This window comes from Schistocerca nitens, chromosome 6, assembly GCF_023898315.1.
Source record: "Schistocerca nitens isolate TAMUIC-IGC-003100 chromosome 6, iqSchNite1.1, whole genome shotgun sequence".
NCBI classification, from domain to species: Eukaryota; Metazoa; Arthropoda; class Insecta; order Orthoptera; family Acrididae; genus Schistocerca; species Schistocerca nitens.
The window spans coordinates 454,815,080-454,833,018 of NC_064619.1; the positions used below are offsets into that span (position 1 = coordinate 454,815,080).

Sequence of the window (17,939 nt, forward strand, 5' to 3'; positions counted from 1 at the left end):
GTTGGAACACATGAGCAATAATGACCCTACAACTTATCTTAGAAAATAGATTAAGGAAAGGCAAACCTATGTTTCTAGCATTTGTAGACTTAGAGAAAGCATTTGACAATGTTAACTGAAATACTCTCTTTCAAATTCTGAAGGTGGCAGGGGTAAAATACAGGGAGCGAAAGTTTATTTACAATTTGTACAGAAACCAGATGGCAGTATAAGAGTCGAGGGGCATGAAAGGGAAGCAGTGGTTGGGAAGGGAGTGAGACAGGGTTGTAGCCTATCCCCGATGTTATTCAATCTGTATATTGAGCAAGCAGTAAGGGAAACGAAAGAAAAATTCGGATTAGGAATTAAAATCCATGGAGAAGAAACAAAAACTTTGAGGTTCGCCAATGACATTGTAATTCTGTCAGAGACAGCAAAGGACCTGGAAGAGCAGCTGAACGGAATGGACAGTGTCTTGAAAGGAGGATGTAAGATGAACATCAACAAAAGCAAAACGAGGATAATGGAATGTAGTCAAATTAAATTGCGTGATGCTGAGGGTATTAGATTAGGAAATGAGACACTTAAAGTAGTAAATGAGTTTTGCTATTTGGGGAGTAAAATAACTGATGATGGTCGAAGGAGAAAGGATATAAAATGTAGACTGGCAATGGCAAGGAAAGCGTTTCTGCAGAAGTGTAATTTGTTAACATCGTGTATAGATTTAAGTGTCAGAAAGTCTTTTCTGAAAGTATCTGTATGGAGTGTAGCCATGTATGAAAGTGAAACGTGGATGATAGTTTAGGCAAAAAGAGAATAGAAGCTTTCAAAATGTGGTGCTACAGAAGAATGCTGAAGATTAGATGGGTACATCACATAACTAATGAGGAGGTATTGAATAAAATTGGGAAGAAGAGAAATTTGTGGCACAGCTTGACTAGAAGAAGGGATCGGTTGGTAGTACATGTCCTGAAGCATCAAGGGATCACCAGTTTAGTATTGGAGGGCAGTGTGGAGGGTAAAAATCATAGAGGGAGACCAAGAGATGAATACACTAAGCAGATTCAGAAGGATGTAGGTTGCAGTAGGTACGGGGAGATGAAGAAGCTTGCACAGGATAGAGTAGCATGGAGAGCTGCATCAAACCAGTCTCTAGACTGAAGACCACAACAACAGCATCATCATACTGAAAATATATGAATTTAAAATTTTTAAAATTGTATTTGATTAATTGTGAGTTGTTAACAAGTCAAGAAATTTTATAAAAGTACTCAGTGATTAGATGTAAAATAAATGGAATAGCTTTATACCAGACTTGTAATAAAATAATAGAATTTAGCAGTATCCAACGTCTTACTAATCCCACCCTCTTAATATTTCAATGAAAATAATCAGTTTTTGAAGATATATAACATAATTAAATCAATAAAATATCTACTCACCAAGTGACAGGAGGAGAAAACTCATATAAAACAATGTAAAATCCAGACTGGAATGTACCAGTATTAAGAAAAGCAGTGTTGCTACTCACCGCGTAGCGGAGACGCTCAGTCACAGACAGGCACAACAGAAATACTGTCAGAAAATGAGCTTTAGGCCAACAAGGCCTTCTCAGACAACATATGCAAACACGCATGCGCTCACTCATTCACTCACACACACACACACACAGCAGCCAGAGACTGTGGTTATGTGTGTATGAGTTGCATATACATGTGTGTGTGTGTGTGTGTGTGTGTGTGTGTGTGTGTGTGTGTGTGTGCAGGTGTGTGTGTCGCCTATTTCTGGTGAAGGCCTTGTTGGCTGAAAGCTCACTTTCTGACAGCCTTTTTGTTGTGCCTATCTGAGACTCAGCATCTCCGCTATATGGTGAGTAGCAAGTATCTTTTCATAATATTGTTACAAACACATATAAAAGTTATGGAAATATGCCAGCTTTGAGAGCCAGTGGTTCCATCTTCTAGCAGAAGTGTTGAAGAAGAAGAACAGGAATAGTTACTGAAAAGAAATGTTGATACAAGAAATTAACATAAATTTAGGCCAGGTGGTAGGCAAGAGCCAAGGACATGTTGTAAAATCAGTTCCCATCTGCAGGGTTCTGAGAAACTGGTGTCAGGAAGTACTACTGATCCCTGCATAAAACAACTCAGGAAGGCACCTCTTGTCAGTAAATACTATTCTGGCCTTGAATGTATTAATCAGCTACTTTGACAAGGTTATGACTTCCTAAAATCATGTCTTGAAATGAGCTCCACTCTGACTAACATTTTGCTCATCACACTTACAATAGTTTTCTGACCCCCCCCCCCCCCCCCACCTCCCAATATCATGGTCTGCATCCATTTCCCTACCCTATGGTTCCTACCCACCTGACTGCCTCCACTGTAAGGCTCGCCCTATGCACCATCCTGCCACTACCTACACCAGACCTGTAACTGGCAAAACATGTACTATCAAAGAGACAGCCACCTGTGAAATGACACATTGTGCTCTACCAGCCATTATGTAACCACTGTTTAGCCTTCTACACTGATATTACTACCACCAGGTTATCAGTTTGGATGAATGGGCACAGGCAGAAAGTTTAAACTGGCAACACACAATATCCTGTTGCAGAGCATGCTCTACAACATAATAGTCATATACCCACAACTTGTTTCACCATATGTGCCATGTGGATTCTTTCCTCTGACAACAGTTTCTCAGAACTCAGCAGATGGGAACTAGTGTTGCATGTCATTGGCTCTCACCACCCACCTGGCCTACGTTTACATATTGCTTTTCTTCATTCTGTTTTAGTTTTGTGCATGTTTTTTTTTAATTTTCTGAACTGCCTAGTCCCCCATCTGTTACACAAAGCTTTCAGCTAGGATCTTCATCAGAAAAAGGGAAACACAAACCTTTCATACACATAAGCAAGTCACCTCACGCACACGTGACCACCTATTCTGGCAGCTCTGTGTAAATGGTGTGTGTTCCTCTTTTTCTGATGAAGTCTGTGGCCAAATGCTTTGTGTAAGTGTCTTTTAATTGTATCTGTCTGCAACTTTATATGTCAGCTTTATGGTAAGTAGCAATCTATCGCAGGCCGGAGTGGCCGAGCAGTTCTAGGTGCTACAGTCTGGAACCGTGCGACCGCTACGTTCACAGGTTTGAATCCTGTCTCGGGCATAGATGTGTGTGATATCCTTAGCTTAGAATGATATTTTCACTCTGCAGCGGAGTGTGTGCTGATATGAAACTTCCTGGCAGATTAAAACTGTGTGCCGGACCGTGACTCGAACTCGGGTCCCGAGTTCGAGTCTTGGTCCGGCACACAGTTTTAATCTTCCAGGAAGTTTCGTCCTTTGATTAGTTAGGTTTAAGTAGTTCTAAGTTCTAGGGGACTGATGACCTCAGCTGTTAAGTCCCATAGTGCTCAGAGCCACTTTTGAGCAATCTATCTTTTCCTACATTTTTGATGTCCTTACCTGGCATTTCCATTGCCTGCACTTAGCGTTCTGCTCTTATTAACTCTTGCATGATGTTTTGCCAGTAAGCTCTGTGTTTCTTATTTCCTGTCTTCCACCTGTAAACTCTCAGGTTTTCAAATCTGTGTTTTCAAATCAAGTGTTTTCTTCTCATTCATCCTGCATGTTAAGTCCTCCCCCCCATCATTACCCAGGGCTGAGTGTATGTTTTCCATAAGTCTGCCCATTTCCTAGAGCTCACCATCACCTTTCCTTTTTCCTCTTCCTTTCCCTTCAATGCTTCTGCTAGAGTAAGTAGCCTCTGGCTCTGAGAGCTGGCACATTTCCATAAGTTTTATATGTGTTTTCTCCTGCTGCTGCTATGTGAGTAGATTGTTTTTATCTATCTAATTGTATCTCTGTGCCATGGGCAGTGGCTCTAGTGGAGGAAGAGAAAGTGGTGACTAGGCAATTAATAAAGTGTAGTATTAAAACGTAACTTATCTAAAATACATGCTTAAATGAATTTAAGAGTGATAAGCTATTTGGATAAATGCATCTATTATTCATACATGAGACATCTTATAAAAATTAGCATCTGGAGACCATCTAACTGACACTAAACACTTGGCTGACAAACAGAGACACATTTGAAATTTTGCACACAGTGCACAAGGTAATTTTTTAAAACATACTGGAAGAACTTGCATGGATATCAACTCTGAAAATCAACTAAAGTACTCAATTTTCAATATGATTTCAAGAATTCCGCATATTTCATGAAATTTTGTGACATACTGAGATAGCCGAGTCAGCAACGTCTCTCCATGTTTGCTACAGCACCACTTGTCGGAAGATGACCTTCGCAACACACTGTACTTGCAGGCAGTGTAGCAGCCCAGCTGTATACAGATTGAGCCCAGTGTTCACCAGCAAAAGCACATGCCAAAGAAGCCGTCTAGCGAAAACAGTGTACACTCAGTGTTTATGAACAATGTGTTAATTTGATTACTATTTATTCATTTTTAATAATTTATTTTATGCATGGATATTAGGTGCACTTATCCAAACAGCTTATCACTCTTAAATTAATTTTAGTGCTTGTTCTAGACAACATCTTTGTTATATTTCAAAATATTATTAGTTGTCTAGCCATTCACTCTCCCACCTAGTACTTTCCCTCACTGCTCTGGATACCACATCTATTAGCAGACATTAATGTGAGGTGTGTCCACTGATTTCCTTTATGATGTCTTGAATTCTGCTGGTGACACTTTCAGTGAGGTGTCCAACTGTATGTGAAAAAAAGGCAGCCCATTCTTCCTCAGGAGCCAAAACCAGAAAGGTAGTGCTGCTCGGGGGTCTTGAGCGAAGTCTGCATTCTAAGCTATCCAAAAACTGCTCCCTTGGTTTCAGGTCTGGACTCTGGGCAGGCTAGTTCACTTCAGAGATGTTATTGTCAAAAAAAAACATTGCCTCACAGATGCTGTTTTATGAAAAGGTGCATTGTTAAGCTGATACAAACAATCATTGTCTCCTAAATGATCTCTACTGTATGTAGCTCACAATGCTGTAAAATGTGTTCGTATCCTTCTGAATTTGGTGTTTTCTCAAGTGCAGTAAGGGGACCACATCCTAACCATGAAAAACACCCCCACACTGTTATACCACCTCCTCTGTATTTCATTGTTGGCATTACTTATGATGGCAGGTAACATCTGCTAGGCATTCACCTAACCCAAACGCTTCCATCAGATTGCCTCTGGCTACAGCATGGTTAATCACTTCAAATCACTCATTTCCAGTCATCCATTGACCAGTGGTGTCGCTCTTTACACCACCACAAGTGTCACTTAGCACTGAATACAGAAATGTGTGGCTTACGACCAGCTGCTGGATCATTATACCCAATTCTTTTCAACTCCCTGCACACAGTCATTGTGCTAACTGTAGTGCAGGTAGCACTTTGGAACTCCTTCCACTGATTTCTTGTAATTTTTTACATCCTTTCTCCTCACTGCTCGAAAGTTCCTGTCTGTCAGTACTTGAGGCATGTTGCTTTAACTGTGGTTGTTGCTTCCCATTTACACTTCACCAGCAGTCAACTTGGGCAGCTTTAGAAGAGTTGAAACATTCTTGATGGATTTTTTGTTTGATATCCAATGATTAGTCTAGACTCGAAGTCATGAGCTCTCCTGACCAACCCGTTCTGCTTTTAGTGCCTCTCTACCGACAATGCAGTACTCCCCACATTGTTTTATACTGGCAGTTCTGTCTCTCATGACATCTTGTGGACAATTCTGCAGTACACAGAGTTGCCTAGATACTTTTCATCACATAATGCAGATCTGTACGATGCAGAATGAGTTTAGTAATATGCTGAATATCACTGAATGCTGTTACAAATCTGATATAGAGCGATTTCTCTTATTTTACAGTGAAGATGACACTAATACCCTCAAATCAACAAGTGCACTACTTTGAATGTACCAAGTTTCAATTTATTGAACACAGTCAAATATACCCAATGCAGTCATAAAATAAGTGAGACAACAAAGTCAAAGAAATTACGAAAACAAAGAACTACTTCATAGATAACAAATAACACACTTAATTGGTTGATTATTTATTCTCACATAGTTCCCTCCCCCTGGTCTGGAGACCCTCCCTCCCCCCACTGGCCCAGCCCCTGCTCTCTGCCTTCCACTGCCCCTAAAGTGCAGAGCACCCAGGATATAGGGGTACTGAAACATAGTCTGTCATCCAGCTCTTGTGAAGATGGCTGGTCAGGGCATCAGTGCAGCTGTAGATGTGGTTTAGTATATGACCAGTGGTTAATGGCTGGAAGTTGGCAAGTTGGCCCAGTAATTGAGCTCTACATGTGTGTGTCAGTGTGTTTTGTAATGGGGAATGTCATACATATGTTATTTGGAAGAGAAACCCTCAAAGTTTTTTTTTATTTTTTTGCAAACATTCGATAGGCGAACCATGAGTGACCCACAAGATGTCAATACAATAATCGAATTCTTGCCATACCCATCCCAGCATGGCATCGTCGACTGTTCAGTAGATTTGTCTTCTGATTATCTGTGAGTCCAGTTCGATGTGGAAGGTACACAGTTTGCCACAGTGATGACTGGTGGTCCCAGGCATAGCAGATTCTATCCTTCCATTTTGTCTCAGCATTTCCTTTTGTTTTCTATGCTGTCTCTTTATCGGTGCCTGTTTGTCAGCTGTTTTCTTCAAAAAGTATTGCTCCACAATGGACTAGTGATCTCCAGGATGAACAGTCAATTGCTAAGATCTTCCAGATGTTAACATTAATGTGACAAATCTTCATGTTAGCCTTAGTTACAGCCTTCAATTATTTCTTCTGCTCCCACACACCTTGTTTGCCAATTGCTAACTCAGAATAAAACACTTGTTTGGGAATGCGATTATTGAGCATGCTGACTACATGCCCTGCTAAGAGTAACTGGCACACTAAAACAATCGCTTCTATACTGGTTGTGTGTGCATCTTCAAGGTTGCTGATATTTGTGCATCTGTCATGCCATGCTATATGCAGAATCATTCTCAAGCATTACTGGTGATATTGTTCCAGCTTTTTAAGGTGCTGTAGGTGACATGTCCAGGAGTCAGATCCATAAAGCAGGATGGGAATTACAACTGAATTGTACACAAGTATCTTCATTGCATCATTAAAATTACGGTCGTCAAATATTCAAGATCTTAGTCTTGCAAAGGACGCTCCAGCATGGTTAATTCTGTACTGTTGTTGCTGTTATGGTCTTCAATCCTGAGACTGGTTTGATGCAGCTCTTCATGCTACTCTATCCTGTGCAAGCTGCTTCATCTCCCAGTACCTACTTCAACTTACATCCTTCTGAATCTGCTTAGTGTATTCATCTCTTTGTCTCCATCTACAATTTCTACTCTCCAGCCTGCCCTCCAATGCTAAATTTGTGAACCCTTGATGCTTCAGAACATGCCCTACAAACTGGTCCCTTCTTCTTGTCGAGTTGTGCCACAAACTCCTCTTCTCCCCTATTCTATTCAATACCTCCTCATTAGTTATGTGATCTACCCATCTAATCTTCAGCATTCTTCTGTAGCACCACATTTCAAAAGCTTCTATTCTCTTCTCGTCCAAACTATTTATCATCCATGTTTCACTTCCATACATGGCTACACTCCATACAAATACTTTCAGAAGGGACTTCCTGACACTTATATCTATACTTGATATTAACAAATTTCTCTTCTTCAGAAACGCTTTCCTTCCCATTGCCAGTCTACATTCCATATCCTCTCTACTTCGACCATCATCAGTTATTTTGCTCCCCAAATAGCAAAACTCATTTACTACTTTAAGTGTCTCATTTCCTAATCTAATACCCTCAGCATCACACAATTTAATTTGACTACACTCCATTATCCTAATTTTGCTTTTGTTGATGTTCATCTTACATCCTCCTTTCAAGACACTGTCCATTCCGTTCAACTGCTCTTCCAACTCCTTTGCTGTCTCTGATAGAACTACAATGTCATTGGCAAACCTCAAAGTTTTTATTTCTTCTCCATCGATTTTAATACGTACTCCAGATTTTTCTTTTGTTTCCTTTACTGCTTGCTCAATATACAGATTGAATAGCATTGGGGAGAGGCTACAACCCTGTCTCACTCCCTTCCCAACCACTGCTTCCTTTTCATGTCCCTCGACTCTTATAACTGCCATTTGGTTTCTGTACGAATTGTAAATAGCCTTCACTGCCTGTATTTTATCCCAGCCACCTTTAGAATTTGAAAGAGAGTGTTCAATTCAACATTGTCAAAAGCTTTCTCTAAGTCTACAAATGCTAAAAAAGTAGGTTTGCCTTTCCTTAATCTTTCTTCTAAGATAAGTTGTAAGGTCAGTATTGCCTCACATGTTCCAAGATTTCTACGGAATCCAAACTGATCTTCCTCGAGGTTGACTTCTACCAGTTTTTCCATTCGTCTGTAAAGAATTCGCTTTAGTATTTTGCAGCTGTGACTTGTTAAACTGATAGTTCAGTAATTTTCACATCTGTCGACACCTGCTTTCTTTGGGATTGGAATTATTATATTCTTCTTGAAGTCTGAGGATATTTCGGCTGTCTCATACATCTTACTCACTAGATGGTAGAGTTTTGTCATGACTGGCTCTCCCAAGGCTGTCAGTAGTTCTAATGGAATGTTGTCTACTCCCGGGGCCTTGTTTTGACTCAGGTCTTTCAGTGCTTTGTCAAACTCTTCACGCAGTATCACATCTCCCATTTCATTTTCATCTACATCCTCTTCCATTTCTATAACATTGCCCTCAAGTACATCACCCTTGTATAGACCCTCTATATACTCCTTCCACCTTTCTGCTTTCCCTTCTTTGCTTAGAACTGGGTTTCCATCTGAGCTCTTGATATTCATACAAGTGGTTCTCTTTTCTCCAAAGGTCTGTTTAATTTTCCTGTAGGCAGTATCTATCTTACCCCTAGTGAGATAAGCCTCTACATCTTTACATTTGTCCTCTAGCCATCCCTGCTTAGCAGTTTTGCACTTCCTGTCGATCTCATTTTTGAGACCTTTGTATTCCTTTTTGCCTGCTTCATTTACTGCATTTTTATATTTTCTCCTTTCATCAATTAAATTCAATATTTCTCCTGTTACACAAGGATTTCTACCAGCCCTCGTCTTTTTACCTACTTGATCGTCTGCTGCCTTCATTACTTCATCCCTCAAAGCTACCCATTCTTCTTCTACTGTATTTCTGCCCCCATTCTTGTCAATTGTTACCTTATGCTCTCCCTCAAACTCTCTACAACCTCTGGTTTAGTCAGTTTACCCAGGTCCCATCTCCTTAAATTCCCACCTTTTTGCAGTTTCTTCAGTTTTAATCTACAGTTCATAACCAATAGATTGTGGTCAGAGTCCACATCTGCCACTAGAAATGTCTTACAATTTAAAACCTGGTTCCTAAATCTCTGTCTTACCATTATATAATGTATCTGATACCTTTTAGTATCTCCAAGGTTCTTCCATGTATACAACCTTCTTTCATGATTCTTGAACCAAGTGTTAGCTATGATTAATTTATGCTCAGTGCAAAATTTTACCAGACGGCTTCCTCTTTCATTTCTTACTCCCAATCCGTATTCACCTACTATGTTTCCTTCTCTCCATTTTCCTACTCTCGAATTCCAGTCACCCATGACTATTAAATTTTTGTCTCCCTCCACTACCTGAATAATTTCTTTTATGTCATCATACATTTCATCAGTTTCTTCATCATCTGCAGAGCTAGTTGGCATATAAACTTGTGCTACTGTAGTAGGCATGGGCTTCATGTCTGTCTTGGCCACAATAATGCGTTCACTATGCTGTTTGTAGTAGCTTACCCGCACTCCAATTTTTTTATTCATTATTAAACCTACTCCTGCATTACCCCTATTTGATTTTGTATTTATGACCCTGTATTCATCTGCCACCAAACTTCACTAATTACCACTATATCTAACTTTTTCCTATCCATTTCCCTTTTTAAATTTTCTAATCTACCTGCCCGATTAAATGATCTGACATTCGACGCTCCGATCCGTAGAATGGCAGTTTTCTTTCTCCTGATAACGATGTCCTCCTGAGCAGTCCCCGCCGAGAGATCCAAATGGAGTACTATTTTACTTCCGGAATATTTTACCCAAGAGGACGCAATAATCATTTAATCATAGAGTAAAGCTGCATGCCCTTGGGAAAAATTACGGCTGTAGTTTCCCCTTGCTTTCAGCCGTTCGCAGTACCAGCACAGCAAGGCTGTTTTGGTTAGTGTTACAAGGCCAGATCAGTCAATCATCCAGAATGTTGCCCCTGCAACTACTGAAAAGGCTGCTGCCCCTCTTCAGGAACCAGATGATGTCTGGCCTCTCAACAGATACACCTCCGTTGTTGTTGCACCTACGGTACGGCTATCTGTATCGCTGAGGCACGCAAGCCTCCCCACCAATGGCAAGGTCCATGGTTCATTCTGTACTAGATTTCCATTATCTTTATTTGCACTTGATGAGAGGAAGCTGTCAAGATATGGAATGGTGTTAACTATTTGAAGACTCCCTCTATTGACTGTGACACTGATATTTCTTTGTCTATTCTGCGATGCTGGTTGGTGAAGGATCTGTTTTACTAGGATTCACTTTGAGACCAATCTTTTTGTATGTTGTGGAGAATGCATTCAGCATTAACTCCAATTCTTCTTTAGACTGAGCTACAATTGCATTAACATCAGCACACTGTAACTCAATTAATGCTGCAGGAAATGTTCATGGGCTTGCTTTTAAAGGGCTCAGATTACACAGTGTCCCATCCATCCTGTAAATTGACTATATTATTGGAGGAAGATCATTTTTGACTAACTGCGTCCACATGGGTACTAAAAGAAATCCAATAAATTTTGGGTATACGATAAATCGCACCAATCTAAGGGCTGTCAATTTGACTAAATACCTAGGAATTACAATTATGAGCAACTTAAATTGGAAAGACCACATAGATAATATTGTGGGGAAGGCGAAACAGAGACTGCACTTTGTTTGCAGAACACTTAGAAGATGTGACAAACCCACTAAAGAGACAGCCTACATTATACTTGTCCGTCCTTTGCTGGAATATCGCTGCACAATATGGGATCCTTACCAGCTAGGATTGATGGAGGACATCAAAAAAGTGCAAAGAAGGGCAACTCGTTTCGTGTTATCTGCAATAGGGGTGAGAGTGTCACTGGTATGATAGGCGAGTTGGGGCGGCAGTCGCTGAAACAAAGGCGGTTTTCTTTGCCACAAGATCTATTTACGAAATTTCAATCACCAACTTTGTCTTCCAAATGCAAAAATATTTTGAAGCTTCCTGGCAGATTAAAACTGTGTGCTGGACCGAGACTCGAACTCGTGACCTTTGCCTTTTGCGGGCAAGTGCTCTACCAACTGAGCTACCCAAGCATGATTCACGCCCCGTCCTCACAGCTTTACTTCTGCCAGTACCTCATCTCCTACTTTCCAAACTTTACAGAAGCTCTCCTGCGAAACCTGCAGAACTAGCAGTCCTGAAAGAGAGGATATTGCAGAGACATGGCTTAGCCACAGCCTGGGGGATGTTTCTAGAATGAAATTTTCACTCTACAGCGGAGTGTACGCTGATATGAAACTTCCTAAAAAGTATTTTGTTGACACGCACCTAGATAGGGAGAAATGATCATCATAATAAAATAAGAGAAATCAGAGCTCGAACGGATAGATTTAGGTGTTACTTTTTCCCACACACCATTCGAGAGTGGAATGGTAGAGAATTAGTATGAAAATGGTTCGATGAATCCTCTACGAGGCACTTAAGTGTGAATTGCAGAGTAACCATGTAGATGTAGATGTAGATGTAGACTGCATAATGGTGGCAACATGCAAGAAAAATAACATGGGGACAATCACACATCTTTGCTTAACACTGGTATTCATACACAATGGTTCACATATAGAGTCATTACCAATGACAGTTGCTGTCATAGATCTATGTAGAACAGTTTCATGATGTCAATAAATTATTGTGGAAACTCATACAGAGCCAAAATCTTCCTTAAAGCTTCAAAGTTTATGGAATCAGATGCCTTAGTGAGGTCTATAAAGGCAATGTAAAGAGGTTTATTTTGTTCCCTGCATTTTCTTGAAACTGATGAGCCATGAATATCAGAACTGAGCTCCCTCTAAAAGGCCTGAAGGCACACTGGCTCTCTGATAGTAATTCCCCGACTAAGGGCTTAGCACAATTTTCGAGAATTTGAGTAATTAGTTTTCACAAATTAGATAGCAACGATATTCCATGGTAGTTACTGCAGTCTTTGTGATCTCATTTCTTCAGTATTGTAACCAGCAGACTATTTCTGAAATCAGGAGACAGAGTTTCAGTATTCCAGAGTTTAACAATCAGTTCATGTGTGTGCCTAATGAGTTTCTCACCACCTATTTTGAGAACTTCTGCTGGTGTACCATAACAACCTGTGGCCTTTTGTCGCTTTGATTGATTGGCAGCACACCTAACTTCATCTAATGTTGGTGGATGCATTTTCATCATACACTTCCCATTAATAACTGATCCTGATTCAGAAAGTCTTCAAAATGTTCCTTCCAACTGTTCACGGTGGAGCATTGATCTTTTAAAAGTGTACTCTTGTCACTGGACCAAATTAGATTTCTACCAAAGGTGATTGGACCATAAATTGTTTTTGTGTGGCTTGGAAGAACTGTTGCATATCTTTGTCTGCTAGATATTGAAATTCTTTATCCCTTGTTATCAACCACACAGTCTTCTGCAGCTGCAGATTTAGGAGTCAGCCACCTTTTGCACTTTTAGTCACCTTTTTTTAATGTTATCAAATTTTATCAACTTTTTAAATTTTTTTCACTTTTTAAAACTTTTTTAATCTCTTAGGAATAAAATAAGTTATTTATTTGTGGTTCCAAGTTTCACTATTCTTGTTCATTCATTTAAATTGTTGGAATGCTCCAATGATGAAAGTAGATAAAATCTAATGTGAGGAGTTTCTTAAATTTGAAATAGTTTGTTCCTTTTTGATTCCTTTTTTATATTTTGCACAACTGTTCTTAGTGTCACATATTTCTCTATTACAACTGCTTCTATTTTTGTTCCAGATTCTAATTTTGCTGTAGTAACAAAAGTGCTGCTGTGATACTCTTTTCAGTTTTGAAAATAAAAGTCTTTGCATTGAGGAAAAAGAGAAAGAGAACTATTTTGCAGTGTGTGCTCTTCCTCTATTATTTTTGTGGCAAAAGGTTTTCAAGCAGTTTTTAGCTGCTCACTTTCAACAAAACATAAGTGTAACCTTGAACTTAGATGCAGACTACGTCAGTAACATTTAAAACTTTCAGACTAGGCACAACCCTCAACTATGGTACATGTGCCAATAGTACAGGTGTTAAGTACCAAAAGTTCTTCGATCACTGCTGAACTGATTTGAAGAACGAAATCAGTGATTTCCAATTGCTTTATGTATTCATCAAATAAAATTTATAATGTTTTTCAGAAGATGTTCCCTGGTAGTGTACCTGAATGTTTTTCACTTTTGTCTAAGGAAATGAGATAGTGTACCTAATAACTGATAGACTGACACCATATTTCTGGGAACATAATAGAAGAAGCATATTGCACATTGAGTTTCATTGAAACTACCAATGTTAAAGATTTAAAAAAATTACAAACAAACATTACATTTTGGTCAGAGAGTAAATGTTGCATAACAATGTGTCACTAAAAACTTTATTTATTCACAATGGAGATGGTGTAACATTACATCAGAAATTATGTGAAATACTTTCTGAAGTCAGCTTGTCCCTCTAAAATATTTTGGTGAAGAATCATCTGATTCTGGTGAGTATTTACTGTTATTTTGATGGTTGGGCTGTTCACTGGAAAGAATTTGAAAGAATTTAGACGAGTTTAACAGTCCACGTCACAAGTTTTTGGGGCATACAACCACAAAAAGGCTTACTTTACGGCCTTCACCCAAAAGAAATTTGGAACAGTGGAATGATATTTAATATAACTTTTGGAAGCACATTACCCTCATTTTCTTTCTGTGCGCATTGACTCACAGCTCATCAGGTATGGATCAAGGACATAGAAATTATTCTGCTTAAAAGGAAGAATGTGAAAGAAAAAAACTTGAATCAGGAGGAAATAAAAAAAGAGACATGAAACCAAATCAAGTTAAGATTAAAAAGATGAATAACGTGAAAAAATCAATTGACTGTGATAAAGCTGCTCTGGGAAAAAAAGAAGCATCTATCTAAGGGGACATGAGAAGAAATTCTCTCTCAGGTGTCAGGTAAACTGAAGGATACACATGAAAAAAAAATTTTAACACAGCAAAATTGGCCCAGGATATGTTTGGGAGTGCTCACATTATGAAAGGAGGAGGAAGAGTGAAATGTGAAATAAAAGGAGTGGGAGCCATTCAAAAAAATTTTGATAAAAGAAAATCTAATTGATCAGTTTATTTTTTGCTAATATTCAGAAGAAACAGTAATCAAAAAATATTTGTTGATTTTCTTCCAATATTTAAATGTAGAATGTCATTAGTTCTAAAAGAAGTTATGTAGATTTGGCTTGTGAATTACAACTACCAATGTCGAAACAGTAATACAGCTGTATACATTAATAAATTCATATGAAGAAAAAAATGGCCATACCTCATCCAGGATCATAATAGATACATTTATTATGATCTTAGGTGCCCTTTTGGTAGAGGATTATCAAAAATTATTGAAATAATTTGTCACCTTTTAATCAGGTTTTTAAAATATTTTGTTACCCTTTAATAACCCTTTTCAAATATTGGCCACTGAGATGTGCGTTCCAGCTCCACATATCTTACATTCCACTTCAAATTCATTTATCTCTTTCTAAAAGCAGGATAAAGCAAGAACAGAGTTTTTATATATTGGAATATGCAAGACGTTTATCTGTTACAATCATGCAGCATGCATTCATAAGGAATTATGGAAGAAAACTGCCATGTAATCAGCACACTGCACATTGGTATTGACAATATAGGGACACTGGTTCTTTCTCTAAACAGAAAAGTACCTGTCAACCAAGACTGCCAGATGCAATTGTGGAGAAAGTGAGTGAAAGTTTCATACGCAGTCAAAAAAAAATTACCGTTCCACACAAGCCATGAACTAGGAATACCACAGCAATCTGTGTGGAAGATTGTGAGACAGCGGTTACATTTCAGACTGTACTGTCTGCAGCTCATACAACAATTAAAACTGGAAGATTATGGCTGGTGCTTCAGTTTTGCATCACAATTCAGAAAGCACTTGAGGGTTAACATTTTACCTCCAAGCTGATATTCAACAACAAAGCAGCCTTCCATTTAAATGGAAATGTTAATCACCACAATATGAAAGTGTGGGGCACAGGAAAGCTTCATAAAAGTGGAGCACACAAACGAGATTTGCCAAAGGTTAATGTTTTCTGTGCAGTGTTGAAGACAAAGCAGTATGCGCCATTTTTCTTCTGTGAAAAGACTGTGACAGGTACCTCTTAACTTGATATATTGCACTTTTGATTGTTTCCACAGCTGACTGCTGATTCTGAGAATTTCATGTTCCAATAAGATGGGACACTTCCTCATTGGAACATCTACATTTGTCACTACCTAAATGATGAACTTCCCCGTCACTGGATTGGGCACAGCAATGAAGATTATGTGGCCCTGTTTCTTTGCCCCCATCACAGGTCACCTCTCATAATGCTGTGAGACTTTTTCCTTTGTGGTACATTAAGGACCATGTGTACATACCCCACTTCCAAGAACAGTAGAACAATTCAGATAATGTATCGATGCTGCTGTGATGACCATTGAAGTGATGTTGCTGCATAAGGTATAGAAAAAAACTTGACTACCCATTTGGATATGTGTCGCATGACCAGAGGGTGAATTGTAGAACATGAGTAGAATGCAAAATGCAAATTTCATGAGTTTACAGTTCTCTTCATTCATCAATCATATTTGTATATGTAATACTTTGGAAAATATAGAACTTTGAAAACAAATGAATCGTGTGTAGTAGCCTTGTATTTTGCTTTACTGGTTTGAACAAATAAATCTGTCACCTTGAGAAGCTTAATATTGGTTTAGCAGATTTCAGTATGTTCTTCACAGAACTGCAATGCTATTTCAATATCTTCTTCACAGAAGCATTTTACCATGACTTGTCAAAATATGTAAATATTATTTGTATATCTAAAAATGATGTGACTTACCAAACGAAAGCGCTGGCAGGTCGATAGACACACAAACAAACACAAACATACACACAAAATTCAAGCTTTCGCAACAAACTGTTGCCTCATCAGGAAAGAGGGAAGGAGAGGGAAAGACGAAAGACGAAAGGATGTGGGTTTTAAGGGAGAGGGTAAGGAGTCATTCCAATCCCGGGAGCGGAAAGACTTACCTTGGGGGAAAAGGACGGGTATACACTCGCACACACACACATATCCATCCACACATATACAGACACAAGAAGACATGTCTGCTTGTGTCTGTATATGTGTGGATGGATATGTGTGTGTGTGTGTGTGTGTGCGAGTGTATACCCGTCCTTTTTTCCCCCAAGATAAGTCTTTCCGCTCCCGGGATTGGAATGACTCCTTACCCTCTCCCTTAAAACCCACATCCTTTCGTCTTTCGTCTTTCCCTCTCCTTCCCTCTTTCCTGATGAGGCAACAGTTTGTTGCGAAAGCGTGAATTGTGTGTGTATGTTTGTGTTTGTTTGTGTGTCTATCAACCTGCCAGCGCTTTCGTTTGGTAAGTCACATCATCTTTGTTTTTAGATATATTTTTCCCACGTGGAATGTTTCCCTCTATTATGTAAATATTATTTGTGATAGTTATAAACACAGATTGATAATTATCACATACAATATTACTTTTTCCAACATTGTCAAGGCCCTATACTTCTGTGAAGGAGATACTGAAATGGGTTTTTGCTTCTGAACCTATATTAAGCTTCTGATGATGACAGATAAATCTGTATAAACCAGTAAAGCAAAACAAATTTCCTGTTTGTGCAAGTGCTGACTGAATTTTATTCTGAAATATGTACCACAGCTGCTGAGAAAATAATAGCCCTGAATAAAATCGTAGAAATTATTACGTTCAAACAAGATGAGCTGATAATTGTTGTTTCCTCTCCCTGTGCATAGGATGCAGGAGAAATGGTGAAAAGCATCCCTGGAAGCATGTTGATTGCAATACGTTTACTTCGTACGTCTAATGATACAAATGTTTTGGCTGGTGTATGTGCTGTCTTGGCCAGGATAGCACTGGACAAGGAGAACCTGGCTATTATCACAGACCATGGAGTGGCAACTGTACTAGCTAAGCATGTAACAACAGTAAGTGTGATGTGGTTTCTGGTTTCTAAATCTTTGACTACAACATGTTGTTTCCAAGTAACTGCAGCTTTTGAAAGTACCTATGCAACTTACCAAAATCTCTTTTTGGAAAGTAAATATATGAAGGATAAAAGGGGGAAACCACAGGAATTTTGATAATTTCTGCTTTCTGTCATGGTTCTTAATGTAAAAAAGGGATAAACTCAAAATCTGATGCTTAATTGTGTCAAAAGCTATTCACACTTCATAAATTTATTATTCATTCTGAATAATAATTTTAAAGTCTTGTTTCAAATTGCTCATTCATTATTTGTTATTGTAGTTGCTGCTTTTATCAATGATTTGAGCAATTAATATTTCGCTACAACAGTATTTCCTTTTATTTTCCTGTGTCTGGTGTTTACCTGTCTTCAGAATTACTTCAAGCATTGTCCTCCCCAATAGCTGAGCGGTCAGCATGAGCGAATGCTATGCTAAGGGGCCAGGGTTTGATTCCTGGCTAGGTCAGAGATTTTCTCTGCTCAGGTACTGAGT

At 39.0% G+C, this 17,939-nt stretch overlaps 1 protein-coding gene across 1 annotated transcript in view; it reads left to right on the forward strand.

Moving 5' to 3' along the window:
* The window catches only part of LOC126263402 (armadillo repeat-containing protein gudu-like), a 110,127-nt gene that overhangs the window by 58,034 nt on the left and 34,154 nt on the right, over nt 1-17,939 (forward strand). The window contains exon 7 of the mRNA XM_049960496.1: nt 17,214-17,405. Coding sequence (XP_049816453.1) covers nt 17,214-17,405 — 192 coding nt within the window. The remainder of the gene's footprint in view (nt 1-17,213; nt 17,406-17,939) is intronic.